The 20,900-nt window shown below is 43.4% G+C and overlaps 1 protein-coding gene across 3 annotated transcripts in view; it reads left to right on the top strand.

Moving 5' to 3' along the window:
- NSUN6 (NOP2/Sun RNA methyltransferase 6) overlaps positions 1-18,735 on the top strand; it is a 63,966-nt gene extending 45,231 nt beyond the window's left edge. For all 3 annotated transcript variants that reach the window (XM_059660657.1, XM_059660653.1, XM_059660661.1), the window contains 3 exons: positions 2,978-3,126; positions 13,676-13,801; positions 17,732-18,735. In XM_059660657.1, coding sequence (XP_059516640.1) covers positions 2,978-3,126; positions 13,676-13,801; positions 17,732-17,959 — 503 coding nt within the window. In that variant the 3' untranslated portion in view covers positions 17,960-18,735. The remainder of the gene's footprint in view (positions 1-2,977; positions 3,127-13,675; positions 13,802-17,731) is intronic.
- Positions 18,736-20,900: the final 2,165 nt, after the last annotated feature.

The raw sequence follows: 20,900 nt of genomic DNA, 5'->3' as shown, positions 1-20,900 counted from the left end.
CAAGGTAAAGGGCTGTGGTTGGGATGCTTTTGATAGGAGTAGTACGCAGACAGGAAGGAGAAAGTCCATTCTGTACTTCTTTTTTTTTTTTTTTTAATTAAATCTTTATTGTTCAGATGAATTACATTTGTTCCTCTTCCCCCCCCCCCATAACTCCCCTCCTCCCAGTTCCCGCCCCACCCTCCGCCCTCACTCCCCACCCACTGTCCTCATCCATAGGTGCACGATTTTTGTCCAGTCTCTTCCCACATCTCCCACACCCCTTTCCCCCCAAGAATAGTCAGTCCATTCCCTTTCTATGTCCCTGATTCTATTATAATCACCAGTTCATTCTGTTCATCAGATTCTTTATTCACTTGATTCTTAGATTCACTTGTTGATAGATGCATATTTGTTGTTCATAATTTGTATCTTTACCTTTTTCTTCCTCTTCCTCTTCTTAAAGGATACCTTTCAGCATTTCATATAATCCTGGTTTGTTGGTGATGAACTCCTTTAGCTTTTCCTTATCTGTGAAGCTCTTTATCTGACCTTCAATTCTGAATGATAGCTTTGCTGGATAAAGTAATCTTGGTTGTAGGTTCTTGGTATTCATCACTTTGAATATTTCTTGCCACTCCCTTCTGGCCTGCAAAGTTTCTGTTGAGAAATCAGCTGACAGTCGTATGGGTATTCCCTTGTAGGTAACTGAGTTTCTTTCTCTTGCTGTTTTTAAGATTCTCTCTTTATCTTTTGCTCTTGGCATTTTAATTATGATGTGTCTTGGTGTGGTCCTCTTTGGATTCCTTTTGTTTGGGGTTCTCCGCGCTTCTTGGACCTGTAAGTCCATTTCTTTCACCAGGTGGGGGAAGTTTTCTGTCATTATTTCTTCAAATAGGTTTTCACTATCTTGCTCTCTCTCATCTTCTGGCACCCCTATAATTCTGATGTTGGTACGCTTGAAGCTGTCCCAGAGGCTCCTTACACTATCCTCGCATTTTTGGATTCTTTTTTCATTTTGCTTTTCCGGTTGGATGTTTTTTGCTTCCTCGCATTTCAAATCATTGACTTGATTCTTGCGCTCCTCTGGTCTGCTGTCGGGAGTCTGTATAATATTCGTTATTTCAGTCCGTGTATGCTTAATTTCTAGTTGGGTCCCCAATATAAGATCGAGGGTCTCATTAGTTTTCTTGTAGATCTCATTAAGTTTATCGGCAGCTTCTAAACAGTTCTTGAGAGACCTTAAAAGTGTGGTTCTGAACTCTATATCTTCCATTGACAATTTTGTCCTGCTTCTTTGTCTCCGCATTTTGTTATGCTTCCTTGGTGCACCCCCTAGTGGTCTTTGTTCGCAGTCTTGTAGTTAAGCCTTGATTATTGTAGCTAATCCCAGGGAGGGTTTGACCTCCAGGCCAAGTGGCTATGAGAATCAGCTGTGTCAGCAGTGAGAGAACTTCTGTCCTCTAGGGAGGTGCTAATCTAGCCTTTGCCTGAGACTATCCCGCAAATGCCTCTGTGCAGGGCTTGGGCGGGGCGGGTCGCACAGGATCAACAGGGTGGGCCGGAGAGAGCAGTTATGGCGGCTCTCAGTCCTGTCCCCAGGGGCTCTGCCTCTCTGAGTCCCAGCAATGGCCGCAAACCTCGGAGAGAAAGCTGCACTCTCTCTGACCGAAGCCAGTCAGTCCCGCTTCTCCCGTTTGAGTCTGGGTCCCTAAAGACTCGCCTGTATCTGGAGCTCAGAGTCTGCGACTCCCTCCCGATTGAAAACAACAACCGCGCCCTCCGCCGCCAGCCCGCTCCGAGCACTCCGCACCTCAGAACTTGAACTCAGCACCGCGCCTCCTCTGAGTGTCCGTGTGCGTTTCTCTTTCCTCCTAGTTGTAGGACTTCCACTCAGCCAGCGTTCCTGTGGTTCTGGGTGATGTCCCTTCCGTTTTTTGGTTTCACTTTTGAAGTAGTTGTTCAAAGCAGCAAACTCCGGCGTTAACCTATGCCGCCATCTTGGTTCTCTCAAAAGATACATTTTCTGAGAGTAGGTAAGAAAGCAAGGATAGTTAGAGATGGAGATGAGTTAATAAGAGCTATCTGACAGTTTTGCAATCAAAGAAAAGCAGAACGATGCTGTGGGTACTGTAGGAAATCAGCTAGCTTTGTGTAAAAGCAGTCAGCAGCATTATCTTGCTTGCAGTTAGCTAGCATCTTCTATAATCTATAATAATAAAAGCATAATATGCAAATTAGACTGGACATCCTTCTGGAAGAAGCAAGGGCTGCAAGGGAAGCCCGGGTCCCACCCAGGTCCTGGGTGCCAGAGGGAAGCCTAGATCCTGGGTGCCAGAGGGAAGGAAGGCCTATCTTGCATGATTTTGTGCATTGGGTCTCTAGTAAATATATAAGCAGACTGTTTGGTTTTTATGACTTGCTCCAGTAACACTAAATAGATCAGAACTTAGAGTGGAGAAAATTACTTAAATGAATACAGAGGGAAACCTGTGAAAGATTGGGATGAGGGAGCTGATATCTCATTGTAGAGCATAGCCTTGCTGATGGCTGCAGAGCAAGGAGCTCGAGAAACCACACAATTAGTATGCTTGACTGGAACTGATAGGTGTGCTATTTTTCTGGTGCTGTCTGCAGTGGGGATTACCACGAGAAGTATCGGCTCTCAGAGTGACTTGAATTCATTCCAGGTCTTAGCTGTCATGAATTGTGGCTTCTGACATTGGGGATACACGTTTGCTCAGGTCTTGGTTTGCACTGTATCAACAGAAGAATCCTCAATTGTAATAATCCCATTTTTAACCTTTTTATAAAGTCAGATATATATTGAATATAAGTCAGAATTACTTTCATCTGGTACTTGATGGAGGGGAGTAATTGTTTTTTCTACTTTCTATTCCAGACTGATTTTAAATTCCTGATAATTGCTCTGTCTCAGGAATTTTTTTATTGTAGACCAATAAGGCAGATACAAATGTGTTTATAATTCTCTTTATAGGAGAGCCCCCATTCTTACCAGAATCCTTTGACCGAATTCTTCTCGATGCACCCTGCAGTGGCCTGGGGCAGAGACCAAACATGGCATGTTCTTGGACTTTGAAGGAAGTGACATCATATCAACCATTACAGCGAAAACTCTTTACTGTGGTATGTGATGATACTTTGCTGTGAAAGAAAGTTGGCCTTCACTGGTTTGATGTTTAAATGATTTTTTTTTTTCAAATTATAAGAGAAAGTTTATTTAGAAAGTTACAGAGGTAGTAAAAGTGAGCCGTAGAAGAACTGGGCTCAGGAAACAAATTACAAAGGCAAAAGAAAGGCTCTTGAAGCTTAGGAGAGGGAAAGGCAAAGATAATGCCTGGCAAGAAGGATAGGGGGTATGGGAACCCTGAGTAACCCTAAGACACTTGAGAAAGATCCTCCTATATAATAAAGAGGTGCCGGGGTCCAACCCCAGCAGGTCCAGGGGTCCCCAAAGGTGTGGACGGAGTCGGCGAAGAGGGAAAGACTCGGAGGCAGCGTTCAGTTGATCAGCAGCCTAGCCAGGATCTCTAGCCAGGATCTCCAGCCAAGTTCTGGTCTGGATCTCCAGCGAAGTTCTGGTTAGGATCTCCAGCCAGGTTCTGTCCAGGTTCTCCAGCCAGGTTCAGTCACCAGGTTCTAGTCAGGTTCTCTTGCCATGTTCTATCCAGGTTCTGTAGCCAGGTTCTCTCGCTAGATTCTGTCTCTAGGTTCTGTGGCCAGTTTCTGTCCAGGATCTTTTGCCATGTTCTCTCCAGCGAAGTTCTTCTGTATCTAGGTTCTGTGTAGGTTCTGTGTCTAGGTTCTGTGTGTAGGTTCTGTCTTCTAAGTTCTGTCTGATGTTTAAATGATTGAAAGTGGTGTTCATAGCAGCATTGTTCATAATAATCAAATTGGAAACCACTGAAGTGTCCATCAACAGGTAAATAAGCAAAATGTGGTGTACATACAGTGCAATATTATTCAGCCTTACAAAGGAATGAAGTCCTGATAGATGCTGCCACATGGATGGACTTTGAAAACGTTACGCCAGACATAAAAGACAAATATTATATGATTCCATTTATATAAGGTAACTTAGAATAGGCAGATTGGAGAGGGTGCAGGCTGGGCTGAGGGACACCCCTCCCCCAGTTCACAAATTTTGTACACCGGGTGTCTAGTCCTATCTAATAAAAGAGAAACATGGTAATTGGCGTATGACCACTACCCTTCCCATTGGCTAATCAGGGCAATATGCAAATTAACTGTCAGCCAAGATGGTGGCCGGCAGCCAGGCAGCTTGAAACTAACATGAGGCTTGCTTGCTTCAGTGAAGGAGGACTCCAACTTTCCCTGCCTGCAGCTGCAGGCCTCTGAGCTGCAAGCAACTATGTAACAAACATAGAAGCTAAACAAAACCCCAGAAACCTGCCGGGCTTCAGCCAGCAGAATCGCAACATTGTAAGCAAAGGCCAGAAACCTACTTTCAGCAGCGGAGGCCTAAGAGCTGGAGCCAAGCCTCAAAGCTAAAGCTGGCCCAGAATAAAAAAAGAAAAAAAGAAAAAAAAGGAGCGGTTGGGAGCTTCAGTTACCCCCAGCCTGAAAACAGCCCTCAGCTCCTCACCCAGACTGGCCAGGCACCCCAGTGGGGACCCCCACCCTGAAGGGTGTGTGACCAGCTGCAAACAGCCATCATCCCCTCACCCAAGCTGGCCAGGCACCCCATTGGGGACCCCCACCCTGAAGGATGTGTGACCAGCTGAAACAGCCATCATCCCCTCACCCAGGCTCGCCAGGTACCCCAGTGGGGACGCCCACCCTTATCCAGGACACCCTTCAGGGCAAACCAGCCGGCACCCACCCATGCACCAGGCCTCTACCCTATATAGTAAAAGGGTAATATGCCTCCCAGCACCGGGATCAGCGGAGCTGCGAGGCCTCCCGGCACCGGGATCAGCGTGGCAGGGGGCAGCGCCCAAACCCCCTGATCGCCCTGCGGCTCTGTGTGTGACAGGGTGCCGCGCCCCAACACTCTGATCAGCCCTGCTCTGTGTGTGACAGGGTGTGGCGCCCCAACCCGCCCCCCCCCCCCCCATGGGCCCTGCTCTGTGTGTGACGGGGTAGAGCCATAACCTCCCCATCGGCCCTGCCCTGAGTGTGAGAGTGGCAGCACCCCAACCCCCTGATCGGCCCTGCTCTGTGGGTGATAGAGGGTGGCGCCCCAACCCCCTGATGGGCCCTGCTCTGTGCGTGACAGGGGGCAATGCCCCAACCCCCTGATTGGCCCTGCTCTGTGCGTGACAGGGGGAAATGCCCCAACCCCCTGATTGGCCCTGCTCTGTGCATGACGGGGTGGTGCCGCAACCTCCCCATTGACCCTGCCTTTAGTGTGACAGGGGATGGTGCCCCAACCCCCCAATTGGCCCTACCCTGACTGTGACTGAGGGTGGAATCACAACCTCCCGATCGCCCTGCTCTGTGCATGACAGGGGGCGGCACCCCAACTCCCCAATTGGCCCTGCTCTGAGCCCGACCAGGGGCTGCACCAAGGGATTGGGCCTGCCCTCTGCCACCCGGGAGCAGGCCTAAGCCAGCAGGTCGTTATCTCCCAAGGGGTCCCAGACTGCGAGAGGGCACAGGCCGGGCTGAGGGCCCCCCCCCCCCCGAGTGCACAAATTTTTGTGCACCGGGCCTCTAGTTATATATAAAACCAGTTACTCTTTTTAATAGGTTTCTTGGATCATCTTAGATAGCAAATTTTTTTAGAAAGTGGGAAGTCCATTTATATAACTGTCTAATACAATATTGTTATGTCAACTGTAATTGAAAAATTAAAAAAAAATTGTAAAAGTGAGAAGTCCAAAAGAAATAAAAATGGGTAGTGACAGTGTCCAGTGTAGGAGATAGGAGAACCGTAAAAACTTTGCGAATTTAACTGGTCACCAGTACGTTTCAGAAGTCCAGATAGAATATTTGAGAATTTCTCTCAGTTTTGCAAAAATTATACAATAGATTTCACAAAATATAGATAGGATTTGATCAAGGATTACTTCATTATTTTTACTCTGGCCTTAATTATAAACACATAGGCTACAGCAACAGTGGTGCTGGGGTCCAGCCCCAGCAGGTCCAGTGGTTCCCAACGGTGTGGATGGAGTCGGCAAAGAAGGAATGACATGGAGGCAGCGTTCAGTTGATCAGCATGGTTGGGTTCTCTTGCCTGGTTCTAGCCAGGATCTCCAGCCAGGTTCTGTGTCTTACTGTCTTGTTACATCTGTATTTATACCAGTTGATTTTAATCCTATCAATTTCTATTCCAAAGGTTAGGGCATTTCTTATCTCCATTCCAGGGAGTAAAGATTATGTAGCTTAAGCGTGATAGTTCCTACCGCGTGGAACTTAGTTAAGGGGTTTTATTCCCTCTCTAACATCAGGGAAAAATGCCTACCTGGGGAAACAACCTTTCTCGGAGAGGTGACCTTGGTTAATACACATAGCGCCAAGAAGAGGAGCAAACATACTAAGAACAGTATGCCATATACGCTAGGTCCCTTGAAACATATGCTGTGCAGATGTTTCTTCCCTGCAGCAACTGTGTCAAGCAGCAAGGATGGACCGGCTTCTGGCAAATTCCCCCTTTTTTATTTTTTAAATGATAGCGCATGTAAATCAGCGGCCACATCTCGGATTGGGTTGTTTAAGACTCGGAAGAAGACTGACAAGCAATGATAGTGAGCCTAGCTATAAACATAGTGGATGGAGTGCACAAGGAGCCTTGTTCCTGTAGAAGGTTGCTGGCCTCTTCAGTCAAGGGATTTCAGCTGTCCTCAAGTCAGTGGTTTGGTTGTCCTTGTTGATCTGGCTAGCAGGTGGCGTCATTGGCAATGGGCTTCCCGAAGTGTCAGTGTGTTGAATGGCTAAATCATGGGCCACGCTTGATGGTGGTGTCGGTGTCCGGGGAGGAGTCAGCTGTGCCCTCTGAGTCGGCTGATATGGAAGATGGAGGGTAGTAGAGAGAAAAAGAATAAAGCAAAAGAACTACAAGGCATGGAAGTGTTTATAAAAAAGAGGGAGAATAAAGGGAAGATGGCAGCATCCTGACACAGCCCTTTCCTTCAGCTGCCCCTTTCCCTGTGGTCCAAGGTAGAAATGGGAAACAAATCCTGTTGCAATGAGAGGGCAGCTGCTGTCAGCGAGTCTCTGTCTTTACCTGGGTCCCGATCTGAGCTGGGCGTGGGAGGCAAAGCAGCCATGGGAGCAGGAGACCTCCCTCAGAAGGAGTGAGGGTTCAGGCCTCTGCAAAGTTGGGGGGGTGAGGGTCTGTGCCCCACCTCTGTTGACCCCCAAGTTGTCTCCTGATGGCCCCTCTGCGACTGTGCCTGTCTTAGGTTGTTCCTTCCCTGAGGAATCTTACCCGTCTCTGGCTAACCAGCCATCCTCCTGGGCCAAGCAGGGTGATGTGAGGTGTGCGAATGAGTGAGGGGCAGCGCCCCCCTGCAAAAGGTTCAGTTCTGTCTCCTTGGTAGCCTATGCCCCCATGGCCTCCACGCCCAGCACCTGCCTTGGGCTCCCCTCGCCTGTTGGCGGGGTCCGGGCTCTGGTCACATCTCTTGGGGAACCCAGGTTTCTTCTCCAGGGAGGGCCCAGCTCACACCATTGAGCAAGAGACAGATCCATGGCACCGGCCACCACAAGACCTCAACCTCAGCATGAACAGAAAGCCCAGGCAACAGCTGTGGGCAAATGGACTGTGAGAAGAGGGTCCCTCTTGACACAAGGTCAAGAGGGGCGACCAATACAGGACAAAGGAGAGCCCCGGCACAGGGCTTTCTCAGCCCAGGATGTCAGGCTCTTGGCACAGTGGGTGTAATATTATGTGGTCTCTGAAGCTGTCTTTGAGTACATTTTCAGTCATCTCTTCTATTGTCTCTTTTCATACACAAAGGTGGCACTGGTCATGGATTATTTAACTTGTTCTTCTTTTATACAATCTGGGAAGAGCACATCTTGAGAGTTAAAACAGCAAGCAGCATAAAGGAAGCTTTATTTATAGCTAAAATCCATTTTGATGGGGGGTTAAAATTAGGATACTGTTTTAAGACACTTGGCTTTTCTTTCTAGATCATAGCAAAAAGAAAATTCAAAAAGGTTCCTTAGGATGCATTATCTCAAAAAAGGAACAGCTGACAGTATGAGAGGCAGTTGAGAATATAGCAGGTATCCCATCTGGCGTGGATTGAAATTGATTGAGAAAGTGGACTTAGAATCAAACTTTTTTTATTAATTTAATTTTTCAGTTAGAGTTGATATACAATATTATATTACTTTCCAGTGTACAACATAGTGATAAGACACATATGAGTTGATCAGCCCCTTATGTCCAGTACCCACCTGCCACCAGATAGAATTCTTAATATTGACTGTATTCCCCATGCTGTGTTTTACATCCCCATGACTATTTTTATTACTGGAAATTTGTGCTTCTTAACTCCTTTCACCTTTTTCACCCATTCTGCCCAACTCCTCCTCTCATTCTAGCAACCATCAGTTTGTTCCTTGTATCTATAGGTTGGTTTTACTTTAGTTTGTTCATTTTATTTTTTAGATTTTACATATAAGTAAAATCCATGGTATTTTTCTCTGATTTATTTCACTTGGCATAATAGTAGTTAGACATTTATATAACTTATGAAGTGATCCCCCCAATAAATCTAGTACTTCCTTGACTCCATACATAGTTACTACAGTATTATTGACTATACCAGGTATTTCTTATGCTGCACTTTACATCTCCGTGGCAGTTTTATAACTGCCAATTTTTACTTTTTCATCCCTTCACTTTTTTCACCTAGCCCCATACTCCCCTCCCACCTGGCAACCATCAATTTGTTTTTTGTATATATGAGTTTGTTTCTGTTTTGTTTGTTCATTTGCTCTTTAGATTCCAGATGTAAGTAAAATCATATATTTGTCTTTATCTGACTTATTTCACTTAGCATAATATTCTCTAGGTTCATTTATGTTGTCCTTCATGGTAAGATTTCACTCTATTTTTATGTGTGAGTAATATTCCATTGTATATATATACCACATCTTCTTTATTCAGTTATCTATCGATGGACACTTATGTTGCTTTCATATCTGAGCTATGCTATATATTGAAGGCCTAATATGCTGTGTCCAGTTGTCCGGTCGTCCGTTCAACCAATCAAAGTGTAATATGCTAATGATACGCTAAGGCCGCTCAACTGCTCACTATGATGTGCACTGACCACCAGGGGGCAGACAGTTGACCATTTGACCGGTTGCTATGACGTTCACTGACCACCAGTGGCAGACGTTGTGACGGTATGTTAGCTTACTGCTGGGGTCTGGCCGATTGGGACTGAGCGAGATGGGCCGAACATGTCCTGGAGCCCTCCTGCGGTCCCTCCCCTGCTGGCCAACCTCCTGTGTCCCTCTCTAGCCCCGATTGTGCACCGGTGGGGTCCCTCAGCCTGGCCTGTGCCCTCTTGCAATCTGGGACCCTTCGCGGGATGTCAGAGAGCCAGTTTCAGCCTGATCCCAGGCCAGGCTGAGGGAACCCACTAGTGCACGAATTCGTGCACCAGGCCTCTAGTTGTAAATAATGCTGCAGTGAACATAGCGATGCATATATCTTTTCAAATTAATATTTTGGATTTCTTCAAATAAATACTCAAAGGTGAGAATGCCGAGTCATACTATAGTCCATTTCCTAAATTTTTGAGGAACTTCCATAGTGTTTTCCAGGTTTTCTTCCTTCCTTCCTTCCTTCCTTCCTTCCTTCCTTCCTTCCTTCCTTCCTTCCTTCCTTCCCTCCCTCCCTCCCTCCCTCCCTCCCTTCCCTCCCTTCCCTCCCTTCCCTCCCTTCCCTCCCTTCCCTCCCTCCCTCCCCTTCCTTCCCTTCCATCCCTTCCTTCCTTCTTTCCCTTTCTTCCTTCCTTCCTTCCTTCTCTTTCTTCTGATTTTACCTTATTTTTTATTTTTTTAATGTTATAAATTTTAAAAAATTAAAAAAATAATTTATTTTTTGTTAATCCTTACCGAGGATGTTTTTTCATTGATTTTTTAAAAAATAAATCTTTATTGTTCAGATTATTACATTTCTTCTTTTTCCCCCCATAGATCCTTTCCACCTGGTTCCCATCCCACCCCATGCCCTTACCCCCACCACTGTCCTCATCCATAGGTGTATGAGTTTTAGTCAGTCTCTTCCCTCAACCCCCATACCCTGTTTCCCTCGAGAATTGTCAGTCCACTCCCTTTCTATGCCCCTGATTCTATTATATTCACCAGTTTATTCTGTTCATCAGATTTTTTATTCACTTGAGTTTTAGATTCACTTGTTGATAAACCTGTATTTGTTGTCACTTTGTTGTTCATAATTTTTATCTTTACCTTTCTCTTCTTCCCCTTCTTAAAGAATACCCTTCAGCATTTCATATAATACTGGTTTGGTGGTGATGAACTCCTTTAGCTTTTCCTTATCTGTGAAGCTCTTTATCTGACCTTCAATTCTAAATAATAGCTTTGCTGGGTAGAGTAATGTTGGTTGTAGGTTCTTGCTGTTCATCACTTTGAATATTTCTTTCCACTCCCTTCTGGCCTGCATGGTTTCTGTTGAGAAATCAGCTGACAGTCGTATGGGTACTCCCTTGTAGGTAATTAACTGTTTTTCTCTTGCTGCTTTTAAGATTCTCTCTTTATCTTTTGCCCTTGGCATTTTAATTATGATGTGTCTTGATGTGGTCCTCTTTGGATTCCTTTTGTTTGGGGTTCTTTGCGCTTCCTGGATTTGTAAGTCTATTTCTTTCACCAGGTAGGGGAAGTTTTCTGTCATTATTTCTTCAAATAGGTTTTCCATTTCTTGCTCTCTTCTTCTGGCACCCCCATAATTCAGATGTTGGTGCGCTTGAAGTTGTCCCAGAGGCTCTTTACACTATCTTCATATTTTTGGATTCTTTTTTCTTTTTGCTTTTCCAGTTGGGTGTTTCGTATTTCAAATCTTTGATTCTTGGGGTCCTCTAGTCTGCTGTTGGATCTCTGTATATTATTCTTTGTTTCAGTCAGTGTATGCTTAATTTCTGCTTGGTCCTTTTTCATATCCTTGAGGGTCTCACTATATTTCTCAGAGGTTTCTAGAAGATTCTTGAGTAACTTTATAAGTGTGGTTTTGAACTCTATATCCAGTAGTTTGCTTTCCTCCATTTCTTTCATTTGTGACATGTTTCTTTGTCTCCGCATTTTGGCTGCTTCCCCGTGTTGATAGAGTGGCTTTCTGTGCTAGGTGTCCTATAGGGCCCAATGACTCAGCCTCCCTAATTACCTGAGGTGGATGCTTTTGGTGCACTCCTTTGTGGGCTGTGTGCACAGTCTTGTTGTAGTTAAGCCTTGATTGCTGTTGGTATCACTGGGAGGAATTGACCTCCAGGGCAATTGGCTGTGAGGACCAGTTGTGTCTACAGTGGGAGAACTACTGTGCTGGAGACACCCTTATGGAGCAGTACTTGCTTCAGTGGGGCTTTGGTGCTCACTGAGTCTGCTCCTTGAGTGTGTTGCTTATGGATGTGGAAGAGCTGTAATCTGGTATGGTCTCACACTGACCACTGGTACAGTGGCTCTTGGATCTCCAGGGAGGTGCAAAATCTGCCACTGCCCGAGGCCACCCAGCAGGAGCTACAGAGAGATCTGCAGATTCCTTTTCTTTGTTTGGGGTTTGGAAGTGCTCAGATGAGGCCCAGCTGTGAAGCATTGCAGGCTGCTTTCTAGGCTTCTTTTTGGAGACTTTGGTGCTCTTTGACCCAGCTGCAGTTGGTTAGGTTTTAGATTGCAAAAGAACAGGCCATTCGTATGCAAAAGCCAATGTGCACAGCTTGGGTATGGTTTTAAATTGGATGGGGTGGTGGTGGTGGGAGCCTCTCCTGCCTCCTCAGCAGCTCTAAGGATGTCCAACTGCAGCTTAGGCCTGCTCCCCGCTGACAAGTGGACATCCCCCGAGGGCTCCTAGGCTGCCAGAGGGATGTCTGACTGCCAGGTTAGGCCCAATCCCCCAGGGAGCGGGCCTAAGCTAGCAAGTGGTCATTCCCCAAGGGGTCCCGGACGGCGAGAGGGCACAGGCCAGGCTGAGGGATTCCCCCGAGTGCACAAATTTTGGTGCACCGGGCCTCCAGTAAATATATAATATATATTGAAATGTTTTCTTTTTTTTTTTTAATATATTTTATTGATTTTTTACAGAGAGGAAGGGAGAGAGATAGAGAGTTAGAAACATCGATGAGAGAGAAACATCGATCAGCTGCCTCCTGCACATCTCCTACTGGGGATATGCCTGCAACCCAGGTACATGCCCTTGACCGGAATCGAACCTGGGACCTTTCAGTCCGCAGGCTGACGCTCTATCCACTGAGCAAAACCGGTTTCGGCTGAAATATATTCATTAAAATTTTAAAAAGATAAACTTTAGTTATTTAGAACAAATTTATTTTTGTATAACACCTTATTTCCTGATTCATTTATTTATTGGAATTATTTATTGAACACCCATTTTATGTAATATATTATTCTAGATAACACAGTAATGAAAAAATTGTTCCTGCCCTTATTCATGAGGTTTCTATTCTGATTGGGTAGGAAAATGAACAAATAGATGTGTAAGTTATTAGAAAGGAAGGGAGAATAGGAGTGCTGGATTGAAATAATTGCAATTTTACATAGGGTGGTCAGGGTGGGCATTGCTAGAAAGGTTACATGTAAGCAGAGATAAAATTGTGAAGAGCAAGCAATGAGTAGAATTAGGAGAGGTTTCTAAGTTTGTACACAGGTCCTGTGGGGGAGGGGGAGTGTGCCATGTTTTTTCCAGAACAGCAGAGGCCAGTGTTGCTAAAGCAGAGTGAGGAGGTGTTCAAGGTGAGGTCAGAGAGGCAGCAAGCATCCTGCTTTGTGTAGGGGCTTTAACAGCCACTGTCAGGACTTGGGTTTTGTCTCCAGGTGATAATGGAGGGCATTTGAAGGGCTCTGAGCTGATAAGTGGTAAGTTGTGAAAATAGTGTTCTGGTTACCATACTGATAATAGATTGTAGAATGGCAAGGAGAAGATGTGGACTAAGTAGGAGACTTGCAGCGATCCAGGCAAAGACCATGAGACTTGGGTCAGAACGGTAGCCATGGAAGTGGTTAGAAGAAGCCAAATTCTGGGTATATTTTGAAAGTAGAGATAATAGGATTTGCTGATGTATTGGGAATGTGAGAAAGGAATGTGATAAAGGATAATCTAAGATTTGGGACCTGAACATTTGGAATGATAGGAATACATCTCCAGTAGGTTTCAGAGAGAAGATAGGGGTTCACTTTGGAACATATCAGATTCCATAGTAGAGATGCTGAGAAGGCAATCGAATATATTAGTATGGAATTTAGAAGGAAAACTCGCCTAAAAATATAAATTTGGTAACTAAAGTTATGAAACCAAATGATTCGATTTGGGAAATTCTTGGCCCAAATGGCTCTAGGATAATCAAATGTATCCAGTCTGGAATATCTAGTTAGGAAAGAATCCTGGTCATACAGAACATCATTTTATTTATCCGAAATATTTGAAAGATATAGACATAAAATCCCTTACTATGTTTATTTAGGCTGGTGGTACATGTAGTCTGACTCCGTTTTTCTGTAGGCAGTGAAACTACTGAGGCCAGGGGGAGTGCTTGTTTACAGCACCTGCACCATCACGCTGGCAGAGAATGAGAAACAAGTGGCCTGGGCCCTCACAGCATTTCCTTGCCTTCAGCTTCAGCCTCAGGTAAGAACAACAAATATGCATCTATCAACAAGTGAATCTAAGAATCAAGTGGATAAATATTCTGACGAACAGAATGAACTGGTGATTATAATAGAATCAGGGACATAGAAAGGGAATGGACTGACTATCCTTGGGGGGGAAAGGGGTGTGGGAGATGCGGGAAGAGACTGGACAAAAATCGTGCACCTATGGATGAGGACAGTGGGTGGGGAGTGAGGGCGGAGGGTGGGGCGGGAACTGGGAGGAGGGGAGTTATGGGGGGGAGAAAAAAGAGGAACAAATGTAATAATCTGAACAATAAAGATTTAATTAAAAAAAAAAGATCTTATTCTGGCATTCCTCAAGAGATAAGAAAATTCTCAAATAAGCAATCAAGCCTTACAACTAAAGAAACTAGAAAAAGAAGAACAAAAGAAGCCTAAGGTGAGTAAAAGGAAAATAAAAATACAGATCAGGGCAGAAATAAACAAAATAGAGTCTAAAAGAAAACAACAGAAAATATCAATGAAACCAAGAGCTGGTACTTTGAAAAGATAAACAATATATATATAGCTTTAGCCAGACTCATCAAGAAAAAAGAGAGAGGGCCCAAACAAATAGATTCACAAAAGAAAGAGAACTCACAACTAATATCACAGAAATAGAAATGCCAATAAACAGGAAAACCTGGGGAAAAAATGGATAAATTCCTAAAACAATACAATCTCCAGTGATTGAATAAAAAAAACAGAAAATCTGAACAAACCAATAAATAAAATAAATCAAATAATAAAAAAAACCCCAAAAAACCTCCCAGTGAACAAAATCCCCAGAGCATATGACTTCATAGGTGAATTTTACCAAATATTCCCATCACAGAAACTTAAGTGCAAGGATCAACACAGGCTATTTCATTTGTCAGGTAAACTTCTGAAACAAATACAGTAGGTCCTCTGGTTATGTCTTTCCTATAGTGCGATGTAATGCGATTTTAGCTGTATGTCTGAACCCACCTACCTACATAAGTACCTACATTACTCATGTGGAGCAAATACACAGCAGTAATGAAGTGAAACAGTAAAAAAAATTTAAAAGAAAGATAATTCCTGACCTATACTTGTGGTAAATAAATAATACAAAACAAAGCACATATGTATATACGTTGAAATGATGGAACTTTATTTTCATAAATAAACTAGAGGCCCAGTGCACAAAAATTTGTGCACTGGCGGGGGGTGGGGGGGATGTCCCTTAGCCCGACCTGTGCCTTCTCACAATCTGGGACCTCTCAGGAGATAACCACCTGCTGGCTTAGGCCTACTCCCTGGGTGGCAGATGACAGGTCCTATCCCACGGTGCCTGCTCTGTCTCCCCAGGTCGCCCACACATCCCTGGATAGGCCACGGCAGGCCCTATCCCGCGGTGGGGCGGGCGGCGGAGGTCGCTGCCCCGTGCCGGACGCAGTGGATCCCTCAGGGCCAGCCCGATCCTGCTCTTGCAGTGGGGCGAGCGGCCGATGGTGCCGCCCTGCCATGCCGTGCAGGGTGCCCCGCTGCTCCGGGTCGCCCATGGCAAGCTCGGATGGCGGCGGGGCGGGTGGTGGATGGCGCTGGCCCGCCCCACCTGCAGTATGCAAATTTAACGGCCATCTTTGTTGGTTTAATTTGCATACTCTTCTGATTGGCTGATAGGCATAGTGAAGGTACGGTCAGTTAGCATCTTTGTCTATTATTAGGTAAGATGGGAAATGGTGATGTAACCAAGAAATGACGTAGAGTCCGATGTAGCCTGAGGGCTGTCTGTACTATCATAAACAAAACCATTTCATTAAATCCATTTAGACTGCCTGTAGAGAATTTACATCCTGACAAAGTCTTTCCTTGTGTTCATCCCTTGCCTTTGTGTTAAAGTGCCACAGAGCCCAGGTGTATTCTTGTTAGATTTTTCTTTCACTTGTGGTTCTTGTTCATGTTGCTAAGAATTTTATTTCCAAGTTTTTCCCTCTTCCCAGTTCTAGATTTTTCAAATAAGGAAAATTTTGAGCAGTTTTTTCTCATGTCACATCAAAACCCAAACAGGCTTTAAAATAACTAGGATATCAAAAGACTAATCAAAGTGGGGTAATGGTTCAGGATTATTGCTTCTTTACAGTTTCTTATGTAAATTATGTAGCATTTAGAAAACTTTCTTGTACTTTATTTTATCTAGCACCGTGTTTCTGTTTTGATTTTTATTGAAAACATGTTTATAACTAGGTTTTTAGTCCATGATGTTTGAGATTAAGCTTAAATCTGTAATAATGCTCATATGTGTTCAGGTCATTGAACATGTAACTTTAATACCTTTCTGTATAGAATTCTGGTAGATAATTCGAATCCTATATAATAAAAGGCTAATATGCAAATCATCCAAACTGTGGAACGACTGGTCGCTATGTTGCGCACTGACCATCAGGGGGCAGATGCTCAATGTAGGAGCTGCCCCCTGGTGGTCATTGCGCTCCCATAGGGGGAGCGCTGCTCAGCCAGAAGCCGGGCTCACGGCTGGCGAGCGCAGCAGCGGTGGTAGGAGCCTCTCCTGCCTCCGCAGCAGTGGTAAGGATGTCCGACTGATGGCTTAGGCCCACTCCCTGGGCCTAAGCCGGCAGTCAGACATCCCCCGAGTGCTCCCAGACTGCAAGAGGGCACAGGCTGAGCTGAGGGAGCCCCCAAGAGTGCAAAAATTTCATGCACCGGGCCTTTAGTACATAAATAAAAAGCAATCCATAGGTGGTTTCTGGATGCAGAAATTAAGATAATTACATTGTAGATGAAAGGAGACTTCAGAATTCACATGAAATTTTGTGTGTATCACTTAATGTATAACTAAAGGAGAGATTCTCCTCCCCCCCATAGGTTAATAAATACAGGTTTAAAAGCATACAACTAAGAAAATATATCTTCAGTAACACAAACATTTGTTGTGAAATGGGGACTTAAATTATGATTATGGGTCTTTCACAGTAGTTGTTTGTAAGTATCACTCAATTCCTTATGATTCTTTATTCCTCTAAACTGATTGATGCTGCCTTAATTGATCTCTTTTTGATATTCTAGTGCATTTAAAAACAACAAAAACTTATAGTTGGAATGGGTCAGAAAGAGGCATCTTTAGTAACTCAGTTTGGGGAAGTCTCATACATAAAACTGAATTTTATTTATTGCTGTTATTGATAACTAGAGGCCTGGTGCATGAATTTGTGTACGGTTGGGGTCTGGCCTGCCTGCCCTGATGGGGACCAATCGCGGGAGGAGATGCAGGAGGTTGGCCAGCCAGCCCCACCCCCGATCAGGGTGAGGGGTGGGATCAGGGGTGGGGCCGGCCAGTGGGAGGGGCCATCCCACAACTGCGCTGCAGTACCCATCATAGCGATCGGTCTTTCTGGTTGTTCCAGTCATTCCAGTGTTCCGGTAGCTTGGCTTTTAAATATATATAGAGATAATGTTCTATTTATTGAGGACAATATACCTCTGTGTGACAGCCACTATATGCCACTACATACCAGGCATAATAGCACCTTCTTTATTTAAACCTCCCAGTATCTTGAGTATTTTATGTTTTATAAGATGAGGGAACGGTTAGGTAATGTTACTTGCTTAAGGTCACATAGCTAAAATGTGGCAGGGCTATAGTTTGTATTTTTAACTATGAAGCTCAGGTCCTTTGTGATGTCATGATGTTTGATAAGCAGGGTTTTAATATTTATTCTTCATGTGACCGTATGTTACTGCTTCCCCACTTCACTACCTGGAGAAACAGTATATTCTACAAAAATAAAAGGTGTTTACTTATTTTTCTGTTTTTGGAACTTGTGATAATACAACTGAATTTGTCTTTTAAATTGTGCACAGGCACATATACTTGCTAATTGTAGGATGTTCATGTATATTTTAATTTATTTCCTCCAAATAGGAACCACACATTGGAGGACAAGGAATGCTGGGAGCTGGCCTGTCATTTGAACAATTGAAACAGCTGCAGCGATTTGATCCATCTGTTGTGCCATTACAGGACATGGATATTGATTCTCTCAAAGAGGCCAGAGTAGAAGACATGATTTGGCTGGCAAATAAGGATTGTATAGGTTTTTTTATTGCAAAATTTGTAAAAGGCAAAAGTATACAGGAGAAGGATCCTTAGAAATGAAAATTACAAACATTTGCTCTGTTGTGTGTGTGTTTTAATTTAAAGATCAATCTGTTGTTCGGCCAAGTGATTGATGGCATGGTTGCTAAGGAATTAGAAAGGGCTGCCAGCTGTTTCACCAGTGATCAGGAGACATTGAGGAAGTAATGGATGGGGGAGGGGGAGGGATATGAGATTATATTTTGTAATTTTAGAATAATTTTCCCTTTTGGATTTAGCAGAGTACAAAGAAAAGGAGATGCCTATAGATGTCTGAAACATGTTTATTTGGAGTCATATGTTTTAATTTGTAAAGAATGCAAGTAATTTTTAATGGCAATCAATGAATCTAACAAGGAAAAGAATTAGTAATATTTAATTGGGTTATAAAGTATATTATTTTTCATTCCTGAGTTCCTAAGTAAGTAGTTTCTTAAGAATTCAGGGCATAGGAGGTATGACATTTACCATGTGCTGATTACTGAGCTGAATATTTTACTTCTTTCTCTACTTACTATCCTAATAAAAGAGTAATACGTAAATTAACTGTCACTCCAAAACAAAGATGGAGGCGCCCATAGTGGCCAGGGCAGGAGGCTGGTGGCGTCGCCCTGACAACGCAATCCCCGCATCTGTGCCCCGGCAGGAGAGGGGAGGGGCCTTGGGCTGGAGGCTGGGGCGAGGGATGTTGGCATCATTACAGGCCGGGCTGAGGGACCCACCCTTCACCCTGTGCATGAATTACGTGCACCAGGCCTCTAGTTTGATAAATAAACCCTCTTTCAAATGAAGTCTGGATGTCTTGTAATAAAGAGTCTGTCTTTACTGTTTACTTTTCCCCCTCCCCCATGATTTAAACTAAAAAGTAAAATGAATCTTTTCTTTACTTTGTAGATTAAAAAAATGAGAATATTCCACAATGTCAGTACCTTTTATCATTTGTTGGAACACATACTGTAATAATTAATGAAGATGTGATTGGTGAGGAAGAGAAAGCCAACTTCTGACAACCAGGAACTGGCCTGGCACTTACAGGCAGGCCTTGGTGTTCTCCTATTGGACATAATTTCACAGAACACCAACATCAGGCAAGACTATTTTGATTATGACACCTCAAGACACAAAAAGACCACGTCAGAATCAAATCTGAATTTAGGTAAAAGCAAGAACATCATCTAAACCAGCCCCACCGGCCAGCCCCAGTGGTCCGCGGAGCACTGGTGGTCTGTGAGGTCCAAAAGGTTGGTGACTGCTGATCTAAACCACAAAAGTGATCAGTCATCCCCTATAGTGGCCAATGTAAGTGACTGCTTTAAAAAAAAAATGATAAACTTATTCTTGCTTCATCCTACCTTTTTTTTAGATGAGATACATTTAAACAGTCAGCCTTAGTTTAAAGGCTGTCATATACAGTTATATATATGTTTTTGTTAACACTTATCAAATTATCCCCAAATTCCTGACCCTTGGGCATATAAGTGGACAGTTGGAAACAATTGCCTAATAGTTTCTTTCCCCCTGCCATAGGTTTGTTAGGAATGTCTCATAACTATTAACACCCATCAAGATTGCAAGGTCTCCTGGATCAGGTAAGACCTTTCATTGGCCTCATCTTTGAAAAAGCCTTTCTTGAATACACTTCCCTGAGTTTGAGATAGTCATTTGTCTTTCTGTACCCCTAGGGCCCGTATTTACTGCTGTTGTGGCACTTTGAGAATACTCTGGTTTTCTAGGCATGCTCCTAACTACCACCTTCAGACTTGGGAAGATCCTGGAGGCAGGGACCCTGTGTTTTCTGTCACTGCTTCTGAGCAGGTCGCCAACAGATGCTTGTTAAATGAGGGGAAAATATTTTAAGCTCCAAAGATTCAAATATCTGACTGACTTCTTTACATCCCTCATTCTGCCTTATATCCAAAAGATGTCATTTGACTAAAGAGAAATAGTGTTTACCTGTGGTCCTTCCATTTCTAGGACTCAGCACACCTCTAAATTTTAAATATATTTTGTTTTAATCCACAAAATCCATTTTCTCTCATGTTCTCTACAAAGCCTTATGTGTTAAGCTGGGATGAAAATGGTAGCAGCAAATGTGTAAATTTTGGTTAATATTGATAAATAGCAAAATATAAACAATGCGGGCAAAATAGACGATAAATATTTGCATATCGAAAACAGGACAAATAAATTGTTAAAAATATTTCCTTTAACATACACATTTTCAGTGGTTTCTTTCCTTCAAAAATAAAGCAAATTGAAAAACGGAACACATTCAATCTTAAAAGGACAAATAAACAAGAAAAAATACAATAAAAAGGAAAAAATCAGGAAAATGTGGAAGAAATTGGTATATTATCTTTTAACCTACTTAGTGTTGACATATCTGTGAAACAAAAAGCATTTTAATTCAACAGTGAGTACATTTTACTTCAAAACCCTGTATCACATTTTAGTTTAAATAGCAAAGAGAAGTACAAATAGTTAAAAATATAATTTAGCCGAAATGAAACAACTGATCCAAAACCATGTAGTTATCTTTTTCCCCTAACAGTATGACTTAAAGTTTCAATAAGATCAGAATATCTGAGACTAGCAGCATTACCTCATTGAGCAAACCGACAAGAATGAGGAATTAAATTTGTCATCAAAATAGATCTTCATTTAAAAATGAAGGAATAATAAAATTCAAAGTCTGAATTGCTGCACATGTAGAATTAAGGTGGAGGAGAATTATTAATTATTAAGGAGAATTATTTTGCTGTGCTCATATCTTCAAAGGTCCTTTACCTACATTATGCTATTATTTTATCAGACATTATGGGAAGGTCACTAAAGTAACATCAGTGATTGGCATTGTCCCAAGGAAAATGCTCCACAAGTGGGAAGTGTTGAATATTTAACATATTCTCAACTGTAAGAATCATTCCTCAAATCACAATTGATGCTACTAATAATA

This window comes from Myotis daubentonii, chromosome 1, assembly GCF_963259705.1.
Source record: "Myotis daubentonii chromosome 1, mMyoDau2.1, whole genome shotgun sequence".
NCBI lineage: Eukaryota > Metazoa > Chordata > Mammalia > Chiroptera > Vespertilionidae > Myotis > Myotis daubentonii.
The sequence above is the reverse complement of the archived record's forward strand: the minus strand, read 5'-3'. Positions and strand labels throughout refer to the sequence as shown.